This window comes from Perca flavescens, chromosome 14, assembly GCF_004354835.1.
Source record: "Perca flavescens isolate YP-PL-M2 chromosome 14, PFLA_1.0, whole genome shotgun sequence".
Classification (NCBI taxonomy): domain Eukaryota; kingdom Metazoa; phylum Chordata; class Actinopteri; order Perciformes; family Percidae; genus Perca; species Perca flavescens.
The window spans coordinates 31,429,675-31,446,829 of NC_041344.1; the positions used below are offsets into that span (position 1 = coordinate 31,429,675).

At 39.7% G+C, this 17,155-nt stretch overlaps 1 protein-coding gene across 1 annotated transcript in view; it reads right to left on the reverse strand.

Moving 5' to 3' along the window:
* The window catches only part of LOC114567794 (retinoic acid receptor alpha-A), a 128,149-nt gene extending 121,335 nt beyond the window's left edge, over nucleotides 1–6,814 (reverse strand). The window contains exon 1 of the mRNA XM_028596898.1: nucleotides 6,565–6,814. Within this exon, the coding sequence (XP_028452699.1) occupies nucleotides 6,565–6,721 (157 nt within the window). The 5' untranslated portion in view covers nucleotides 6,722–6,814. The remainder of the gene's footprint in view (nucleotides 1–6,564) is intronic.
* Nucleotides 6,815–17,155: the final 10,341 nt, after the last annotated feature.

Sequence of the window (17,155 nt, forward strand, 5' to 3'; positions counted from 1 at the left end):
CTTGGGAAAGAAACGTGAAGAGAGAAATAAGGTTGTTGAAATGTGAAAGGGGTTTCTTTTGAATCCGCAGCAATTTGTGGCCTTAAAAAGCACAGCGCCGGTCTGATTTTATTCTCCCCTGACAGCACTTTGAGATGGAACTGGATTCACAGTGTAAAGCAGAGATGTTCAACAGGGGGTCCTCAGAGTTAGTGCAGGAAGGCCCGCAAATTATGTAAAAAAAAAAAAGGAAAAGAAATACTTTTGGAAAGTTTTTTTTTTTTTTTTATTTAAATATCTGAAAATATACACAACACAATATTAGCTAATTAAAATGTCCTATGTGTGAAATAAACAAAACATCCATCCACCTATCTTCGATCAGCTCCAGCAGGAGACCCCAAACATTTAATTTACATGTTGAAGATAAACTTACTAAGGTAGCCATGGTAGCCATACAGGTAAGCTTAGGGATTTACTGTGCAATCCACATGTATGTTTAACATCTAAAAAAAAAAAAAAAAAATATATATATATATATATAGTTCTCCCCGGGTACTAGATTAAAATGTTTTCAGAGTTAAGCATGCTTTTTAAAGGCTACAGCTATGACTATGAAACAAGAACAGGTGTTCTTTCTGCAGCTATGATCGAGTATTTGATATATTTCTTCGAAGGCGGGGATCAGTGCAGATACACAGTATCAGTGTGGGACTCCAACACTGGCCTAATCATGTGGATTCAACATGCCCGGCATCAGAAAGGCATCTGCTTTCATTTCACTGTTGTACATCGCTTTTTATTCCCTCCCCTCCCCCACCACCACCCCTACCCCTATCTGCCTTCCATTTCACACGCCCACTAAATTAGCATGTGTGTGCAAGCTGTGCTAATGGCTTTTCATGTCCATAGCAGAGGCGCTTAAACCTTGAAGACAAAAAGGCCCCAATTAAGCCATAACACACATCATCTGTAGAAAACATATCACGCCGGAACATCGCACTCTGTCTTTTTAAGTCACAATATCACAGGGCTGCTCGATTATGGAAAAAGTCATGATTACTTAACGTTTACTTAACGATTACTTAACACGACAACTCGTGTCAAGTAGTTTCGCCGTTTGAACTTTTTTTTTTCATACAGAATACAAGACAAAATAAGAGTTTAGTTGCAAAGTATAATTTACAAAATAATTGTCCCCCCCGATAAATGTGTTTTTGTGATCATTAGGAGCTGAAATCGTCACCGCGATTCAAATTTCAATTGACCGTACAGCCCTACAATATCAGCAGCTGTTTTAATAGAAAATCACCCTTCCACCTTTTTGTCTGATAGCTTTTGGATTTGTTATGATGAGATATAATGTTTCTTCACACAGCGTGGGTATCATGTGCAGCCATTCCTTAGCCGCAAAGCCCATTTCATGTTTGCGAAGGAGGTCCTTGATCATTCTTAATTAGCATCTAAACTGGAAGAGGAAGTGCATTAATGGTTGGCTCGTTGTCAACGTGGCTAATTAACACCCAGGAGGTTTCCATTATCCCGAACAAATACATTAATAAAGCAACATTTCACTGACCCTGAGAGAGGCTTTTTCTCAAATCAAAGTCTAATTTAAACAGCACCTTCTTCAAACAAGGAAAGGGCAGTGTCCTGGGATGGCACAAGGAAGATTATGGGGTTTGGGTCAGCACCAATTACTGTCTATCTATGAATAGGCTACTCTAAAACAGGCAAACAGGATGGTTGATGATGACCCATGCCATGATCTACATGCTACGTATGAGCTACTGCCCTCTAGGTGGAGGTTTAGAGTCCCTAGATGTACAGTAGATAAAATAGATTTAAAAATCCATTTGTCCCTGCGTCAATAAAGCTTTTAAATAACAGATAGATAAATAAATGTCTAGGTCAAGACGGACTGGGAGGATCTCTTTGGTTTCACTACTATTAAATTATTAAATTATTTTTTTACTAAGGGATTAGTGTTTTAGTGTATTTCCACGACGTTCCACTTCTGGGATAGTTCAGGTGCCGCCGGGAATTCCAGAGGAATTCCACCTTCCTCTTTCTTTGTGTTAGAATTCTAAACTGCGGTGGATTTCTGAGGACTATGGTTAACTGCTCCTCAGATCTCTGTAGGGTAAATCCAGACAGTTAGCTAGACTATCTGTCCACTCTGAGTTTTCTGTTGCACGATTAAAACTACTTTTGAACGTACAAATGTTCCACCAACCCTTCCCGAGGCTATCATGCAGCGGCACTGTGGCTCCGCTTAACCCTAACCCTAACCTTTAACCTAACCTTTAATCTTTACCCTAACCCTAAATTTACAATTTAACCTCTGACCCCACACTGTGCTGCAAGTTTAAACAGTTGTAGAGCAGCTTCTTAAAGCTGCATGTGCACATACTTTAAACAGCTCTTGAGCAGGGCAGTAGCCAGGATGTAAACCAAGGCGGCCCAATTTGGGCCAAGTTTGGCCCCATGAATATAAAATAAACAATAAATACAGAAAACAAATATATACATAGAAAATAACTGTTGCATAAGAAAATAATAAGAGGCTAGGGTGAGCCAAAAGAAAAATCAAAATGGAAATATAGGTTTTTATTAATGAATGTTTATGAACATATTTTGCTATACTACTCTCCTCAGTCTGACTACATTCATGATTATGTTTTAATAATTGAATTAAGCTTTTAGTTAAGTGAACTAAGAGACCTTAGGTGCTTGTACAAGTGATTCATTTCTAAGGGATGTTTTGCCACTAATTTCACTGTTTGACTGTAAAACAGAAAAGAAAAAAAAGGTTCCAGATGTTATAAACAATACGCAATCTGTAATAGACAAGAGCATAAGCAGATTTTGACCGCGTGTTGTTCTGAGGATTGATGACAGCAGTTACGTCGTGGAATAAGTGAAATAAACTACCACTCATACGAGGAATTTCAAATGACAGAAAATTATAATTCAACACTTCATGGAGTTATTAAATTGGAATAATAATGATTTGGGCAAAATGAAAGTAAACAGGGAAGAAATTCAATTTTCTGTGGTTTGACCATTATAAATAATGTCTCATTTTTCAAATCCATTTTTATACGTTAGTACACATGACATGGATAAAAACTTTAGTTAGAAATAACTTTCCAATTGCTTTATATTTTCACGCACAAGCAGTATGAACAAGTTCAACATCACATTTGGGAATGAAAATGTGAAATGACATACCGCTCACTGTATTTGTTCGAAAAAGCTAAAAAGGATTAGCCTTGCTCTAGGAACTACATGGTGCCAGACCCCCCCGCCCTATTCGACGGTCATGTCTGGCCCATGTATTTGAAACACAAGATAATTGTTTTTAACTCTTATGAGTTTCTCCTAATGTCAGCAATTGAATTTTAATTTGATATCTCCACTTTTGAGCTAAATTTACATTTAACACTTTTTCTGCATTCTGGTGAATTTTTCTGCAACAATTTGTGCCTTTTCTGCATCAAAGTATGGTGCAAATGTCTTTATTCATGGAAAGGAAATTATAATAGTTTTTTTTGTTTTGTTTTTGGGAGGGGGTCTGGCCAGTTTTGATTATTGGGGAGGGGTTGTAACCCCCAACATCCCCCCCTGTAAATTACGCCTATGCAGGTATGTGTGTAGAATTGAGTTGTATGCCTCTGTGTTGGTGTTGGCATGTACCTGTTGTAGGTTGTTATTCTGGACTGTTCTACATTGATACTAATAAATAAACCTTGGGGGGGGGGAAAAAAGAGAAAATAAAATTCCTTTTCCTTCCTTTTTCAACCCTGCACTTGACTTATTGCTTGGTTGACGTGAGAAATATCTGTGTATTAACAGTTAAATGACTAGAAATCGGCCATTAAACGGGATTCACAGTTGTATTTTAGTTTTTTCATTAAGAATTACATAATCTGTGCTCCGACAACTTTTGTCCACAACAGACGTTGTTTTTGGGAGATTAACACTTTTGTTTCGATGTTTGTCGGTTTTTACATTTCGTTAAACTTTTTTTTTTTCTTGAATTTCTTGTTGCTTTTTCAACATTAACAAGGATCTGAATACTTCTTCCACCACTGTCTCCTTTTAACTGGCCATGTACTGATGAGTCAAACAGACCCAGAGAGGCTTTTTAAGACATTTTTGTTATTTTTTCCCCTAAAGTTTCTTGCCACTTTTTCAACATTTTGTTCTGTATTTTAACTGTAGCTACACATCATTTCCATTTCATTAATGACGGGACAAAGTCCGGGGAATGAGCTGCCAGAACTTTTATTTTATTTTACAGATTTTTTTTCTTATAGTGTACGCTATCTGAGACTTTCTTCATCACACTCTGACACTGCAGCAGGTCAAAGGTGGCGACTGTACTTTTTTTTTTTTTTGCACTTTCCCTCCACTGATAACAGCCTCTTTTGACTGAGCACCCTTGAGCAAACACTTCCTGAGGAATGACAGCTGGAGGCTGCTCGTTATCACGCGAGCATAAATCACAGAGCGGCAGCAGGGTGCCGGGAAAAAAAACAAACACTGACAAGTGCCTGATGAGCACACAGTCAGTGTTGGACACGCATCAGGATGATAATACATGTTTTACTGTAAATATGTAACCCGACCCGGTACTCTCTGTATAATCGGGGCTCTATCAAGATCACCTAATCAACATCATAATAAGTGGATGTCTGTGGATTTTCTTTTTGTAAATGGAGAGAACGCAGTGCTTCACACATTCAAGACTGGACAGATGCACTGTTGAACATATAGCTAAACTAGAAAAGGGAATCAGAATCAGAATACTTTATAGATCCCTTCAGGGAAATTTGGGGGAGTGTTGCAGTTGCTCCCAGTCAAATTCAAGGTAAATAAGAGTAAGAAAAGAGCAAGTCAATAAGTGTAAAAAGTAACATAAAGTAGCATAGCTACACTCTAAGAAATAAATCTGTAAAGTAACAGAACATTACCCGGACTTGGTCCTGGAATTAAAAATGGAAATAATGTGTAGCTACTGATAAAATGCAGAACATTTTCTGTTTACTCTTTCATACAAAGCTGCACAGTATGTAAACTTCTAAAAACGTAAAAAAGAAGAAGCAACAAATGTTGAACAAAGCGACAACATGGACTTCTATAATCTTCCAAAGCTAACTTTTGTGGCCGACTAAAGTAGTTGGAGAACAATTGATGCTGATAAGTTGCCTGTATAAGACAACTATTGCTGCTCTGTCTGGTTTTTGTTTGTTATTGTAAATAAAAAAATAAAAAATGCAGTAAATATGTAAGGAACACAGGGGTAACGCACTCTGCTGTTAAAATACAGGTTGTCATAAAATTGCAGTTGTCAAACAATATAACAAACCATTTGCTCCTATTATAATAATGACTTTATCCTCATGTGATCACCTTCTGTTCCTTCTGAGTTATAGACCTGCAAAGGTGAATCTACTAGGCTAACCAATTAGTTGTCAACTATTAAATTAATCCACAACTATTTTTTATAATCCATTAATCGGTTTGAGTCTTTTTTTTAGTAAAATCTTGAATTTCTCTGATGTCAGCTTGTTAAATATGAATATGTTCTAGTGTCTTCTCTCCTCTGTGACAGTACACTTAATATCTTTGCGTTGTGGACAAAACAAGAGGTTTGAGGACGTCATCTTGGGCTTTGGGAAACACTGATCCACATTTTTCACCATTTTCTGACATTTTAGAGACCAGACAACTACTCGAGAAAATAATCGTTATAGCTGCAGCCCTACTTAGTGGAAATTTCTTTCTACTTTTTTCCACTTGTATCATTCCTAGTCACCAGCTGCCTTTTCAATGCTGGAGCAAAAACTAGCAGCAGTCCATCGATCAGCCGCTGGCCAATTGAAAACGCGAGAGGTTGACATGTTCCGATAGCAGCCTGCTAATCTTGTTGAGAAGTCCTCGCTGGACCATTTATCTAAATCAGTGTCAGAGAGCTCGCCGGGCCGCCCCTCCTGCCCTGCGCGGCCGTGGAGGAGGTGTGTTAACACCGCGAGCATGCCTGCCTGCCTGCCTGTGTTTACTCTGGGCATTCCTCTGAACTAACTGATCTGAGAGCAGCCATACACCAGCAACTTCCACTGCTCGGGATTTATGACGGCGGCGCACCCCCCTTAGGAGTGAAATATGATGTTTTGGGAGAAGGTTCTGGAGTTTTTTTACGGCTCCTAACATCAAAACAAACTCTTTTTTTCTCTCTTCTTTTTTAATCAAACAAACTGACACTTTATCACTTGTGCTGCTGCAAAAACACTGAAATACCAGAAAAATAATCTTTAAAATGAATATAGGCTATATATATCCAAAAGTTTCCCCACAACTAAATCACAATTCCAATTGGTGTGATTTGAAATTATCTGATCATTATCACAGCTGGAGGCCCTTTATGGCAACTTGTTGTAAACCATAGGGGCCATGGACTCAGCCTGCACCGGCCCATCGCCCCCTCGCAGCTTTCCGGGAGCCAGTAAAGCACACAAACAGCCAGCAGCAGCAGCAACAACAACACGCAGAGATGGAGGATGAGAAGTTGGGACCTACAGTGTGCGCTCCGCCGGTGCTGCCACTCTCTGTGCGCCAGTCCGCTGATGCACGCCTTCAGAGCCTTCTCCTGCAGCATGCACGAGGACGGGCTGGACGTGTAGAAGTCCAGCATCTGCCCGGGACTCACGGCCAGCACGTCCATGCAGTCAAACATGATGCCGGCGCGTCGTTCAGCCACAGTCTGCTGGTGCGTTATGGAGAAATATCAGCGGCATAAAGCGCACACAACTCCATCAAACTCCGCTGTTGCCCCCCTCCCCCCCTCCTCTTCTTCTTCTTCTTCTTCTTCTTCTTCTTCTTCTTCTTCTTCTTCTTCTTCTTCTTCTTCCTCCACCTCTGGTTCTTGGCACAACAGATTTCGCTCCTCTTGTTCTGCCTCGTCCCGCACCGGAATCATGAATTTTCTCAGACTAAAAATGCTCCACGGCTCCTTCTAAATGCTCATTTGCCATTTTTTTTTCTTCTCTCGTGTCCAGTCACGCTGCCACGGACGTGTGAACGGGACTCATAATACTACTACTAATAATCTACTAATAATCTAATAATAATATCCCCGACGTGTTTTCATTGACTCGCCCGTCCCGCTTCCCAGCAGCCAGCCGTGTGTAAAGCGCAACCGGAGATGGAGGATATCTTTCTTTTTCCTCTTACCAAAAATAACACGGACGGCGTTTTTAAAAAGCACACGTTCTCCTCTCCGATGACGAATGGGTTATCCGTCCCCCCGTGCAGCTCATTTCCAACTAGTTTTGCCACAGAGAATGAAAGATTGAATTGCCTAATATATGCGAGTGAACTTTGTATGAACCCTTCCGTGGCTGCTGGCCTTCAAATGACCCAGGCAGGCAGGCAGGCAGGCAGGCAGGCGGCTGGCAACACTGCAGCTCCGCAGCGCGGAACAAGGCGGAGACAAGAAGCGCAGGCGACACACACAATAATAAAGATCTTTTTTATTATTTTTTATTTTTCTTGGAAAATAACAAAATACACAACGGTGCCCAACATTTTTTTTTTTTTAAGTGTGAGAAGCTGAAGAAGAAGTCTTACTACATTTTTGAGTGTCTGCGCTGTGAGGCATTTAGTGAGGGAAATGGCCATGGAGAGCACCAATAGTAGGCTATGTGTTTATACAAAAAATAACTAAGAGTATAATAGTTACTAATTAGTAATCAATAAATTAAAGTATGTGAGTGTTATTCTAAAGTAAATTACTTCTGAATGTATATTACCTGATTACATTTCTGAAGCATCCTGTTTGGCTTTTGCTCGTCACTAAAATGACACAAAAGACAGAATCAAGATCTACAAGGTTTGTAAGATTATAGTCTCGCTTTGCCAGACCCTCCTCCAAAGCGTGCTGAAGGAGGGTCTGGCTAGTCCACACAGCATTCTGGGATGAGAGGAAAAATGTGCTCTGGTTTATTGGCATTTCTTATATAGACTAGTAAGATTACAGCTCACCTGAAGTTTATTTTTTTTCTTGGTTCTTGTTGTCTGTCACACCTTTTACCAAACCACATGTGATAAAAAAAAAAAAAAATGAAAAGCCTGTCCATGGGATTGCTGCAGCAATAATGGCATTTGGATGACTTTATAATCATATGAAAACTCATGTATGGGCTGAGTTGTAGATGCAATGGGAGTAAGCAAACGCAGGTGACACACACATAATAAAGATCTTTGTTTTTTTCTTCTTTTTTTCTTGGAAAGAAACAAAATACACCACGGTACCCAAAATTCTAAACAATCTTTTTTTTTTATTTGAAGCTGAAGAAGAAGTCTAAGGAAGAGGATTAGGGCCATATGTAAAAAAAAGTCTATTTAAGTTCTGAGTCTAAAGTCAGAATTCAGACTGTAATCTGAGAATTCTGAGAAAACTTGAAACTCAGAACTCAAGTACATTTTTTCACATGTGGCCCTAATCCTCTTCCTTATACTACAGGTCTAAGTGTCTGCGCTGTGAGGCTATTTACGCACAGTGATGCCCCATTCCTATAGAGAGAAATGGCTATGTAGAGCACCAATAGTAGGCTACAAAAAACACTAACACTATAGTATAATAGTTAATAGTAAATCAATAAATGAATAAATAAATATGTGAGTGTCCTTCTAAAGTAAATTATTTCTGAATGTTTATTAACAGATGGAAATTTTATTTTGACATTTCTGGAGCATCCTGTTCGGCTTTTGCTCGTCACTAAAATGACAGAAAGTCTTGATAAAAATGGACAGAATCAAGATCTACAGTACAAGGTTTGTACAAGATTCAGAGATTCATTTTCTTTCTCGGTTCTTGTCTGTCTGTTACGCCTTTTACCAAACGACTTGTAAGAAAAATAAAATGTGAAAACCATGTCCTTAAGAAAATGCATGGGATTGCTGCAATGATGATGGTATTTGGATTTTATTTATTTTTCATTCCACCCCTTATTTATACAGATAATCTCATCCAAAAACAGAAAAAGAAAAACCAGAAGGTGTTTATACTCCAATCATGTCCAGACACATTTGTTAAAAAGTGAGATTAGATCAGATGCATGCTATTTAGGATAAACATATCCAGAAAGGTGTTATGTAATGTTATGTGTCTATTAAACACACAGTATATACTTATCTCTACTTAAATAATTTTATTAATGCTGTGACAAGTCTCATATTTATGCATTTGTTTCCTTTGTGCTTTTATGTCAGAAACTGTAACAATATTCACCACTATGATTTTATCATTTGTGATGTTGTACTTCCAATCTGATCAGAGTACTGCATTCTAAAACTTACTTTAACAAACTGCACAACAAAAATTTCTCTGATTTAGACTACAGGGCGTGGTGGAATGGTGGATTGGTAAACAATGTAAATACAATTTTTGGAGAAAGTATTTTTGAACCTTGACAAATAAACTCAAACAGACCGAATGGTGTGCAAAATGCAGTGTTCAATGCAGCCTCATTCATCTTTGAGAAATGTTGCTGAAAGAAATTTTCAGTGAGCACTGACACATTAGACCCCGTATCCCACAAACAGGCTAACGGTACCACACCCACCACAGCCTGTATTACGGGAACCGGACCCACCAGTGCCTCATCTAACTCAGTGTGATCACCCAGCCCCCACAGGACTTAAGCAATGTTTTTGGTCCTGCAGAGGCTCTACGCAGAGCTTTCGCCGTAACCTACGCAAGTGGCCTGAAGTTTATACTTGTGCATCGGTATGTGCATCGATCTCTTTAAGAGAATAACAGGGCCGGCACGTATGGGGAGTGTGTGGTAGAGTGAGTAAGAGAGTGACGGGGATTAGCTTTGGAGCGAGTAGTTACTCTAGAGTCATAGTGAGAGAAACAAAGTGTCTCCCCTTTTCTTTCTGACCATGGTGGGAAATCTGTAGCAGGAAAAGTTAACCCTCTCCTTCATTTCATGTTGTTTATGGAGAAAGAGAACCAGGAAATGAGTAGGGGGACATGTAGTCTATATTCACAACGTTCCACTTCCGGGATTGCTGCCGAAAATGTCCTTCTTTTCGCCCTCTTTACCTTCCTCTTTCTTTGTGTTGGTGTTCTAAACTCCGGTGTCTGGATAGTCTATATCGACGATGTTTCATTGACGCGATTGCTCCTGTGCTCCTGGAAATTCCGCCAGATGTCCCTCATTTGGCCGGATGGTCGTTAACTTCCACTTTCTTCCTGTTGGCGTTCTAACCTCCGGTGGATTTGTGAGGACTATGGTTACCTGCTCCTCAGATCTCTGCAGGGTACACGTTCCACCAAAACAAGTTCCTTTCCGAGGCTATTTTACAGCGGCACCGTGGCCCTATCGGGCGCTTAGCACCGCCCAAGATGATTGTGATTGGTTTAAAGAAACGCCAGTAAACCAGAGCACGTTATTCTCCCATCACAGAATGCTGTGTGGACTAGAAAGACCTTCCTCCACAGTGCTGAGAGAGACTAGTGGGACATGCAACGCAACCAAGCCACAGCCATGTTTTGAGAGGTGCATGTCAGGCTAAGGCGTAGGGTCCGTGTCTCCACGTACCTATGTACGTAGCCATGGCGTAGATTTAACGCAGAAGCATAAATAATGACATTACATTAAATGATATTCATATAATCAATATACAAAAAACTGTCATTTCACCTTGAGTGGGCCTCATAAGTCATCATGCAGCATCACATAAGCATAGAATGTATTAAAAATGCATCATGATTAAAAATGATATATAATTAATATAATCATGTATTTAACATAATGTGCATAATATGTAGGCGGTTGAATGTTTAATGGAGCTGCCGGACATTTAATGACATGATGATAATTAATATAGGATTATATTTAAAAAAAAACAGATCTTAGATAATAGGCATATCCGATTATATACATCACAATGTTAGTCATGTGTGAGTGAATCTGCAACGACTTTGCTAAGAAGAGTAAATGATGAAATGGTGGAGCAACTGTATATGATGTGTATACTGTGTATGATTCAGCTGCTTTTCAGTTCATGGTGTTTACAGTCCGGGGACATGCTGCAAATCTTGGGACTGTGCAGTACCAACAACACTCTCAGTCACGCAGTTTCCCAACATATTATCATTAGTCCTTCAACATCTGCAACTGCAGCTTGTAAGGTTTGCACTTGAAATGTTACAACTGCATGTAAGCATATAATTAAACATATGTGTTAAGAGTGATTGCAATCTGCTGAATCACTGCATTAAAGTAATATTTATTACGGTGGAATTAGATTTGAATTTTTTACACACTAACCTCTATTTTTTTCAATGTACACTGGAAAAATATCTACTTTTACTTGGTGTGAATGTTGGAGCTATGTTATCCTACGGCAAATATTCGAACAAATATTTGCAATATAAAGATATGTTAGAGTAATGCTATCCTGAGCAGAGGATGAAGTCATACTCCCTCTGTGTGTGTTGTAATGCGAAATTCTCTGTTCTGTGCTTTGGTAGCTGGTCCGGCCGTGCTTTGTGTGTCAGTGTCTGACTCAGAGGGCCATGACAAAGTGACGGTATTTCACGATTTTAGGAAAAATCTGTGAGAGCTGTATGGAGTCAATCCCACACCACTTTTTTTTCTGAATATCGAGTAAAGCTTGGTGCTGTATTACCCACTGTATTACCGAGATAGCGTTACCAGAAGGTCATACAGTTGCGATGAATGTTTTGCTCAGACAGAAAATCATCAATTTACAATAAGAGAATACGTTACAGATGTATCGCTGCATTTCAAGTGTTGCATAGGGTAACTTAGCCTACTTTGGATGTCTCGTGAGCTAAACCGGGTAACGTTATCACTGTCACTGTGTTATGAGCCAAAGCATTAAGAGATTGTTGTAGCAACTTAATAATAACTTAGATTAATATAGCGCATTTCATGAAACCCACAGACACTTTACACAAGAACAGGGGGACAAAGGAAACAAAAATAGTAGACCAACACATACACGGACTGAAAACTGGACTGTTAAATGGAAGGGGGGCGTAATTTAATGTCGGCTACTGACATACAACCACATCGTGCATTGTTAAGTTACTTTATGAATGAAGTAGACATATTACATACCTGAGGGCCAATTTGGGGTTTTGAATCATTTAAAATCCCGTTATTGTCTCCATCTGTTGAAAGCGAGTGTGACTCACATTATCACACTCGCTTTTAGATTTTAGTTGTTCTTTCCTTCTTTCCTGTGATGGCACTACCACAGTATCATCCATAACTACAGCAGATAACTTCTAAAATAACATTAAAATACAATTAGGCTTATATTAAGAAATATCCTGCTATGTTTATATATACACTACCGGTCAAAAGTTTTAGAACACCCCAATTTTTCCAGGTTTTTATTGAAATTCATGCAGTTCAATGTCTTATTGTACCCTGAAATGAAAGAATAGAACAAATGAAAAATTTAAGTTTAAAAAAAAATCATGGAATCAATTTATAAACCAAAATGTATTCTACATTTTTGACTCATCAAAGTAGCCCCCTTTGGCAGATATAACTGCTGAACACACTCGTGGCATTCTTTCTACAATGGAAATCAAATATTCTTCAGAAAGTTCTTCCCAACTCTGTTGCAGAAGTTCCCATAAATGTGTGGCACTTGTAGGTTGCTTTGCTTTCACTTTTCTGTCCAGTTCATCCCAAACCAGCTCAATGGGGTTTAAGTCTGGTGACTGTGCTGGCCACTCCATGTTTTTAAGCTTACCATCTTGTTCTTTTTTGCTAAGGTAGTTCTGGCATAACCTGACTCCGCCAGATGGATTGCTTCGCATTTGCTCGGCATATCCATCTGGGAACTTTCCGTTGGGAAACTTTTTGACACCGATACCAGCATTTTAGGGGGTATCGGAGGCTTTTCCGATACTGTTATCGGTATCGGAACATCTCTACTCAGGGAGTAAAGGAGTTTGGGAGAGGGGAGGTGAATCTTGTAAGTGTCCACTAACTTAAACATGCATTCATTAATACTTCATTAATTATTCAAATTATATTTTCCTTGAATTTGAGGAGCACATACAGCTACTGTATTCTCATAAAGAATGTATATGCTGAACAAGAGATCCCATGTTCCATGTTCTTCATTTAATGCAGAGTAGAGATATGCTTTACAGTTTTTCTAAATCGCTTTGGCACAATCTTCGAATGACTATAAAACCTTGTCAAACTATATGACTATATTTATAGGAACATTAGGTCTGTTTTTCACAGGACTATAATCATTTATCATTGCTTTGGCACAAAATGCACCGATTTTTATTTCGGCGGCCATGTTATCCAGTCTGTCCGCTCATACTGGGCGCAGCGTGGCCGCGTCAGCCCGCGCGCTGCAGCGATCATTTCGCCATCTCCTCTATTTCTTGCGCGAGACGCGAGCGAATGTGTCAAGCCAGGCAGGTAATCACATATAGGAAGACCACAGTGCAGCCGGACGCTTTACAAAAGTAAAACACATTTCAAAATAAAATACATTTCAAAATAAAACACATTTCAAAATAAAACACCTAGGTTCACGGTGATTTTGGCTGTCTTGACTTCTCACAGTAAGACGCAATCAGGACGGACAGAGAGAGTGACTGACACACACACACACACACACACACACACACACACACACACAGCCACATATAGTCTACAATTATCACAGTTTTCCCCACTCATCCTGTCTCTTTCTATGAGAGAGAGAGAGAAAGAGAGAGAGAGAGAGAGTGCTGAGAGGAGAAGGATCGGTTTGTGACCGGCGCGCAATCAGGCATGTATCAGTCTATATCCTTTGTGTTCCACTTCCCGGATTGCTCTGGTGCTGCAGGAAATTCAGCCGTATTCATTTACCGTTTCCTTCTGCTTCTTTTGTGTTGGAATTTTAAATTCGGTGGATTTATGAGGACTATGGTTAACTGCTCCTCAGATCTCTGAAGGGTAAATTGAGACAACTAGCTAGACTATCTGTCCAATCTGAGTTTTCTCTCGCACGACTATTTTGCAGCGGCTCTGTGCGGAGTTTAGTAATGCCAATGACGATTGTGATTGGTTTAAAGAAATGCCATTAAACCAGAGCATGTTTTCCTCCCATCCCCGAATGCTGTGTGAACTAGCCAGACTCTCCTTCAGCGCACTTTGGAGGTGGGTCTGGCAAAGCGAGACTAGGCACGTATCTACGCTACGCGGGCTATACGCGCCCGGTGTGGTTTCACTGTAAGCCTTGCATATCAAAATAGTTTGCATTCATTTGCAGAGGTGGAAAGTAACGAAATACATTTACTCACGTTACTGTATTGAGTACTTTTGTTGTGTATTTTGTATTTTTCAAGTAGTTTTTAAAATCTGTATTTTAAAATGTACTTGATTACGTTTTGAGTGAAGTATTGTATTGTGCACTCTGCACCCATGGTCTGCACCAGACCATAGACTGTAATGCACCACCATTCTTTTGTTGTGTGAACGTATCCAGCTTCTTCTTCTCTGGTTGCAAGTTGCAATTAATAAGATGTAGAAAAAGACTGCAATGTGTCGGACCCAAGCCCCCAGGAAGAGCGCCATGTCTAAAAGCCACCATGGGCTTAGCGGATAGGGGTGGAACTGCACCCCATGGCCCAGAAAGACTTTTCACATAGACTTTGCAATGGCGAAAGAAACATCTATATTTCAGCGGATCATTTGTTTCGGGGTATATCAACTTACCAGCCCGAACACTTAAAGGGTCCTTGTTTAAAACATCACGTTTTTAACATTTTTAACATTCACTAGTAGCAAATCCAGAATTATTAAATTAGGCATGATGAACGTGCATAACAGACCCGCGGGACTGCACCCACCCTCTCACATGACTGTTCTCCCGAGGTCATGTAGTTAGCTGTAATAATGGATGTAGTTAATGGTTGTAATTCACCATGTGTTCTATTAATACATCCATGGTATTATCTTATGAAGTTATGATACATCCGAGGAATGTATGTATGCTGTAAAGCCTGTTACGTGGATGTAACGTCATTAGCATTTCCCAAACTGGCGGGGCTATCGGCTAGCTAGCTAGTTGCTAACATCAGGGGTAGCTAGCACGGCTGTATTAAGATCTATACATAGCTAGCTATGCCTACATAACGTTAATACAGACATAGTGATTACATTGCCTTGGTTCTCTCTTATGATACATCCGAGGGCTGTATGCTGTAAAGCTAGTAATGTGGATGAAGGATGAAGACATGGATGAGCTCTGTTCACGAAACTGCAGGCTAACTGCTAGCGCTAGTTAGTAGCTAGCTAGCTAGTAGCACGACATAATGATTAAATCTCCTTGGTTGTCTAGCTAAATACATCTATCGTTTATTTAGCTAAGCATGTAAACGATCGGGAACAACGAAAACACAATGTTTAACGTTAGTGAATATTTTAGACAACGAAAACGGCGAGTTCATGAGTTCGCCACTTGTAAGAGACACGAGAGACAAGCTCATGAACGAGCGTGTTGCTACCGGTTGCTAAGACAACACAAAGAAATTGTTGCTAGTCCATCGTGACGTCATGGGCCAACAATGCAGAAGATCCGAGCTCCATGTTTGCTTTATGCGCTTTTGAGCACTCTCATTGGAACGTATGGGGCTTCCCGCTCTTAATACATCAATGGTCAGACCCATGGATGTGTCGGCGAGCGGCGAACTGAGCGGGAGACATTAGCATGGATGTAAATCAACTGTTATCCCTCAAAAATGACACCGACATCTGAAGCTTTGTTAGTTACGCTGCAAAAGCAACAAGGCATCCAGGGATGCAGCATTCAAGACCAGCTTGTGGTATCCCACAGAAACAGTAAGCCATTTTCTGAAGGGGAGTTTATTAAAGAGTGCTTGGTGGACTCTGCTGCGCTAATATGCTCAGAGGAAAAAAAAGAGACGTTTGAGAACGTGCCGCCTGACATAAAATTAATATTGGTCCGGCCCTCCCATCAGTCCCTGATTCTCATGTGGCCCCTTGGGAAAATGAATTGCCCACCCCTTCCGTAGGACAACGTATGTACTGGCTAAATTAATTCACATACTACATCTAATTAGCTCATACAGGCTACTTAGGTGTGTAGAAGCTAGCTGCTATAGTCTGGGCTGTGAACATTAGGGTCTAACCATAGACTGTTAATATTAATAATAATATTTAACAGTCTATGGTTTACCCATTTATGGTAGTAAAACACGTGATTTGGCCTTGATTTGCATTATAACTTGTTTGTGAAGAAAGGGATGGCCTCAGAACTAACAATGTATGGTACGTTCACTTTCAGTTGATTGTTTAAAAACGTTTTATGGGATGGTCTGAACTAAAATTGCATATTATACCTTTCTAAGGGTCTTACATGTCATGTGTGACATGTGTTATTACATGTGTATACATTTGTATAGATGTTTATACATTTGTATAGATTTTTCTTTAATTAAAAACAATAGTTTGGGCTTCATGATCCCTTGTCCTATTTTCACTACATGGGAGAGATTCCCCCTCGTCCCCGTTTTACAGTTTTTTTTAATGTAACTAAGTAACTTTTACTTAAAGTACATTTTAAATGAACTACTTATTACTTTTACTTGAGTAATTTTTCAGATAGGTATTTTTACTTGTACTTGAGTAATATTTCATCAAAGTATTGGTACTTTTACTTGAGTACAATATTTTAGTACTTTTTCCACCTCTGTTCATATGCTGATCACATGTTGCATATGTCCATGAGCTGGGAGCAGTTTAACTAGCAACCAACAAGAGTGATGTTTCCATTCTCACACTGCCATTTTAACAGTTAACAAGAAAATGCACTTGAACACACGCAAAGATTACAGCCGATGACCAACTAGCGCATACGTTCTGCACGAGAAAAAAATAACTCCATAGCAGCAAGCAGTGGTAGTCTGCATATCCAACACATTCCACTCCCAGCACGTCAAAAAGCGGTGATAAGTCAAAAAGGTGATAGGTCAATGTAGTGTTTACAACTTGTTTCCACTGCCCCTAAGTGGCCAGAAACGAAGGTGAATATTTTTTGCCATTATCTTTTCTTACTTGAAAGGAAAACTAGTGGGAAAATTTAGCTA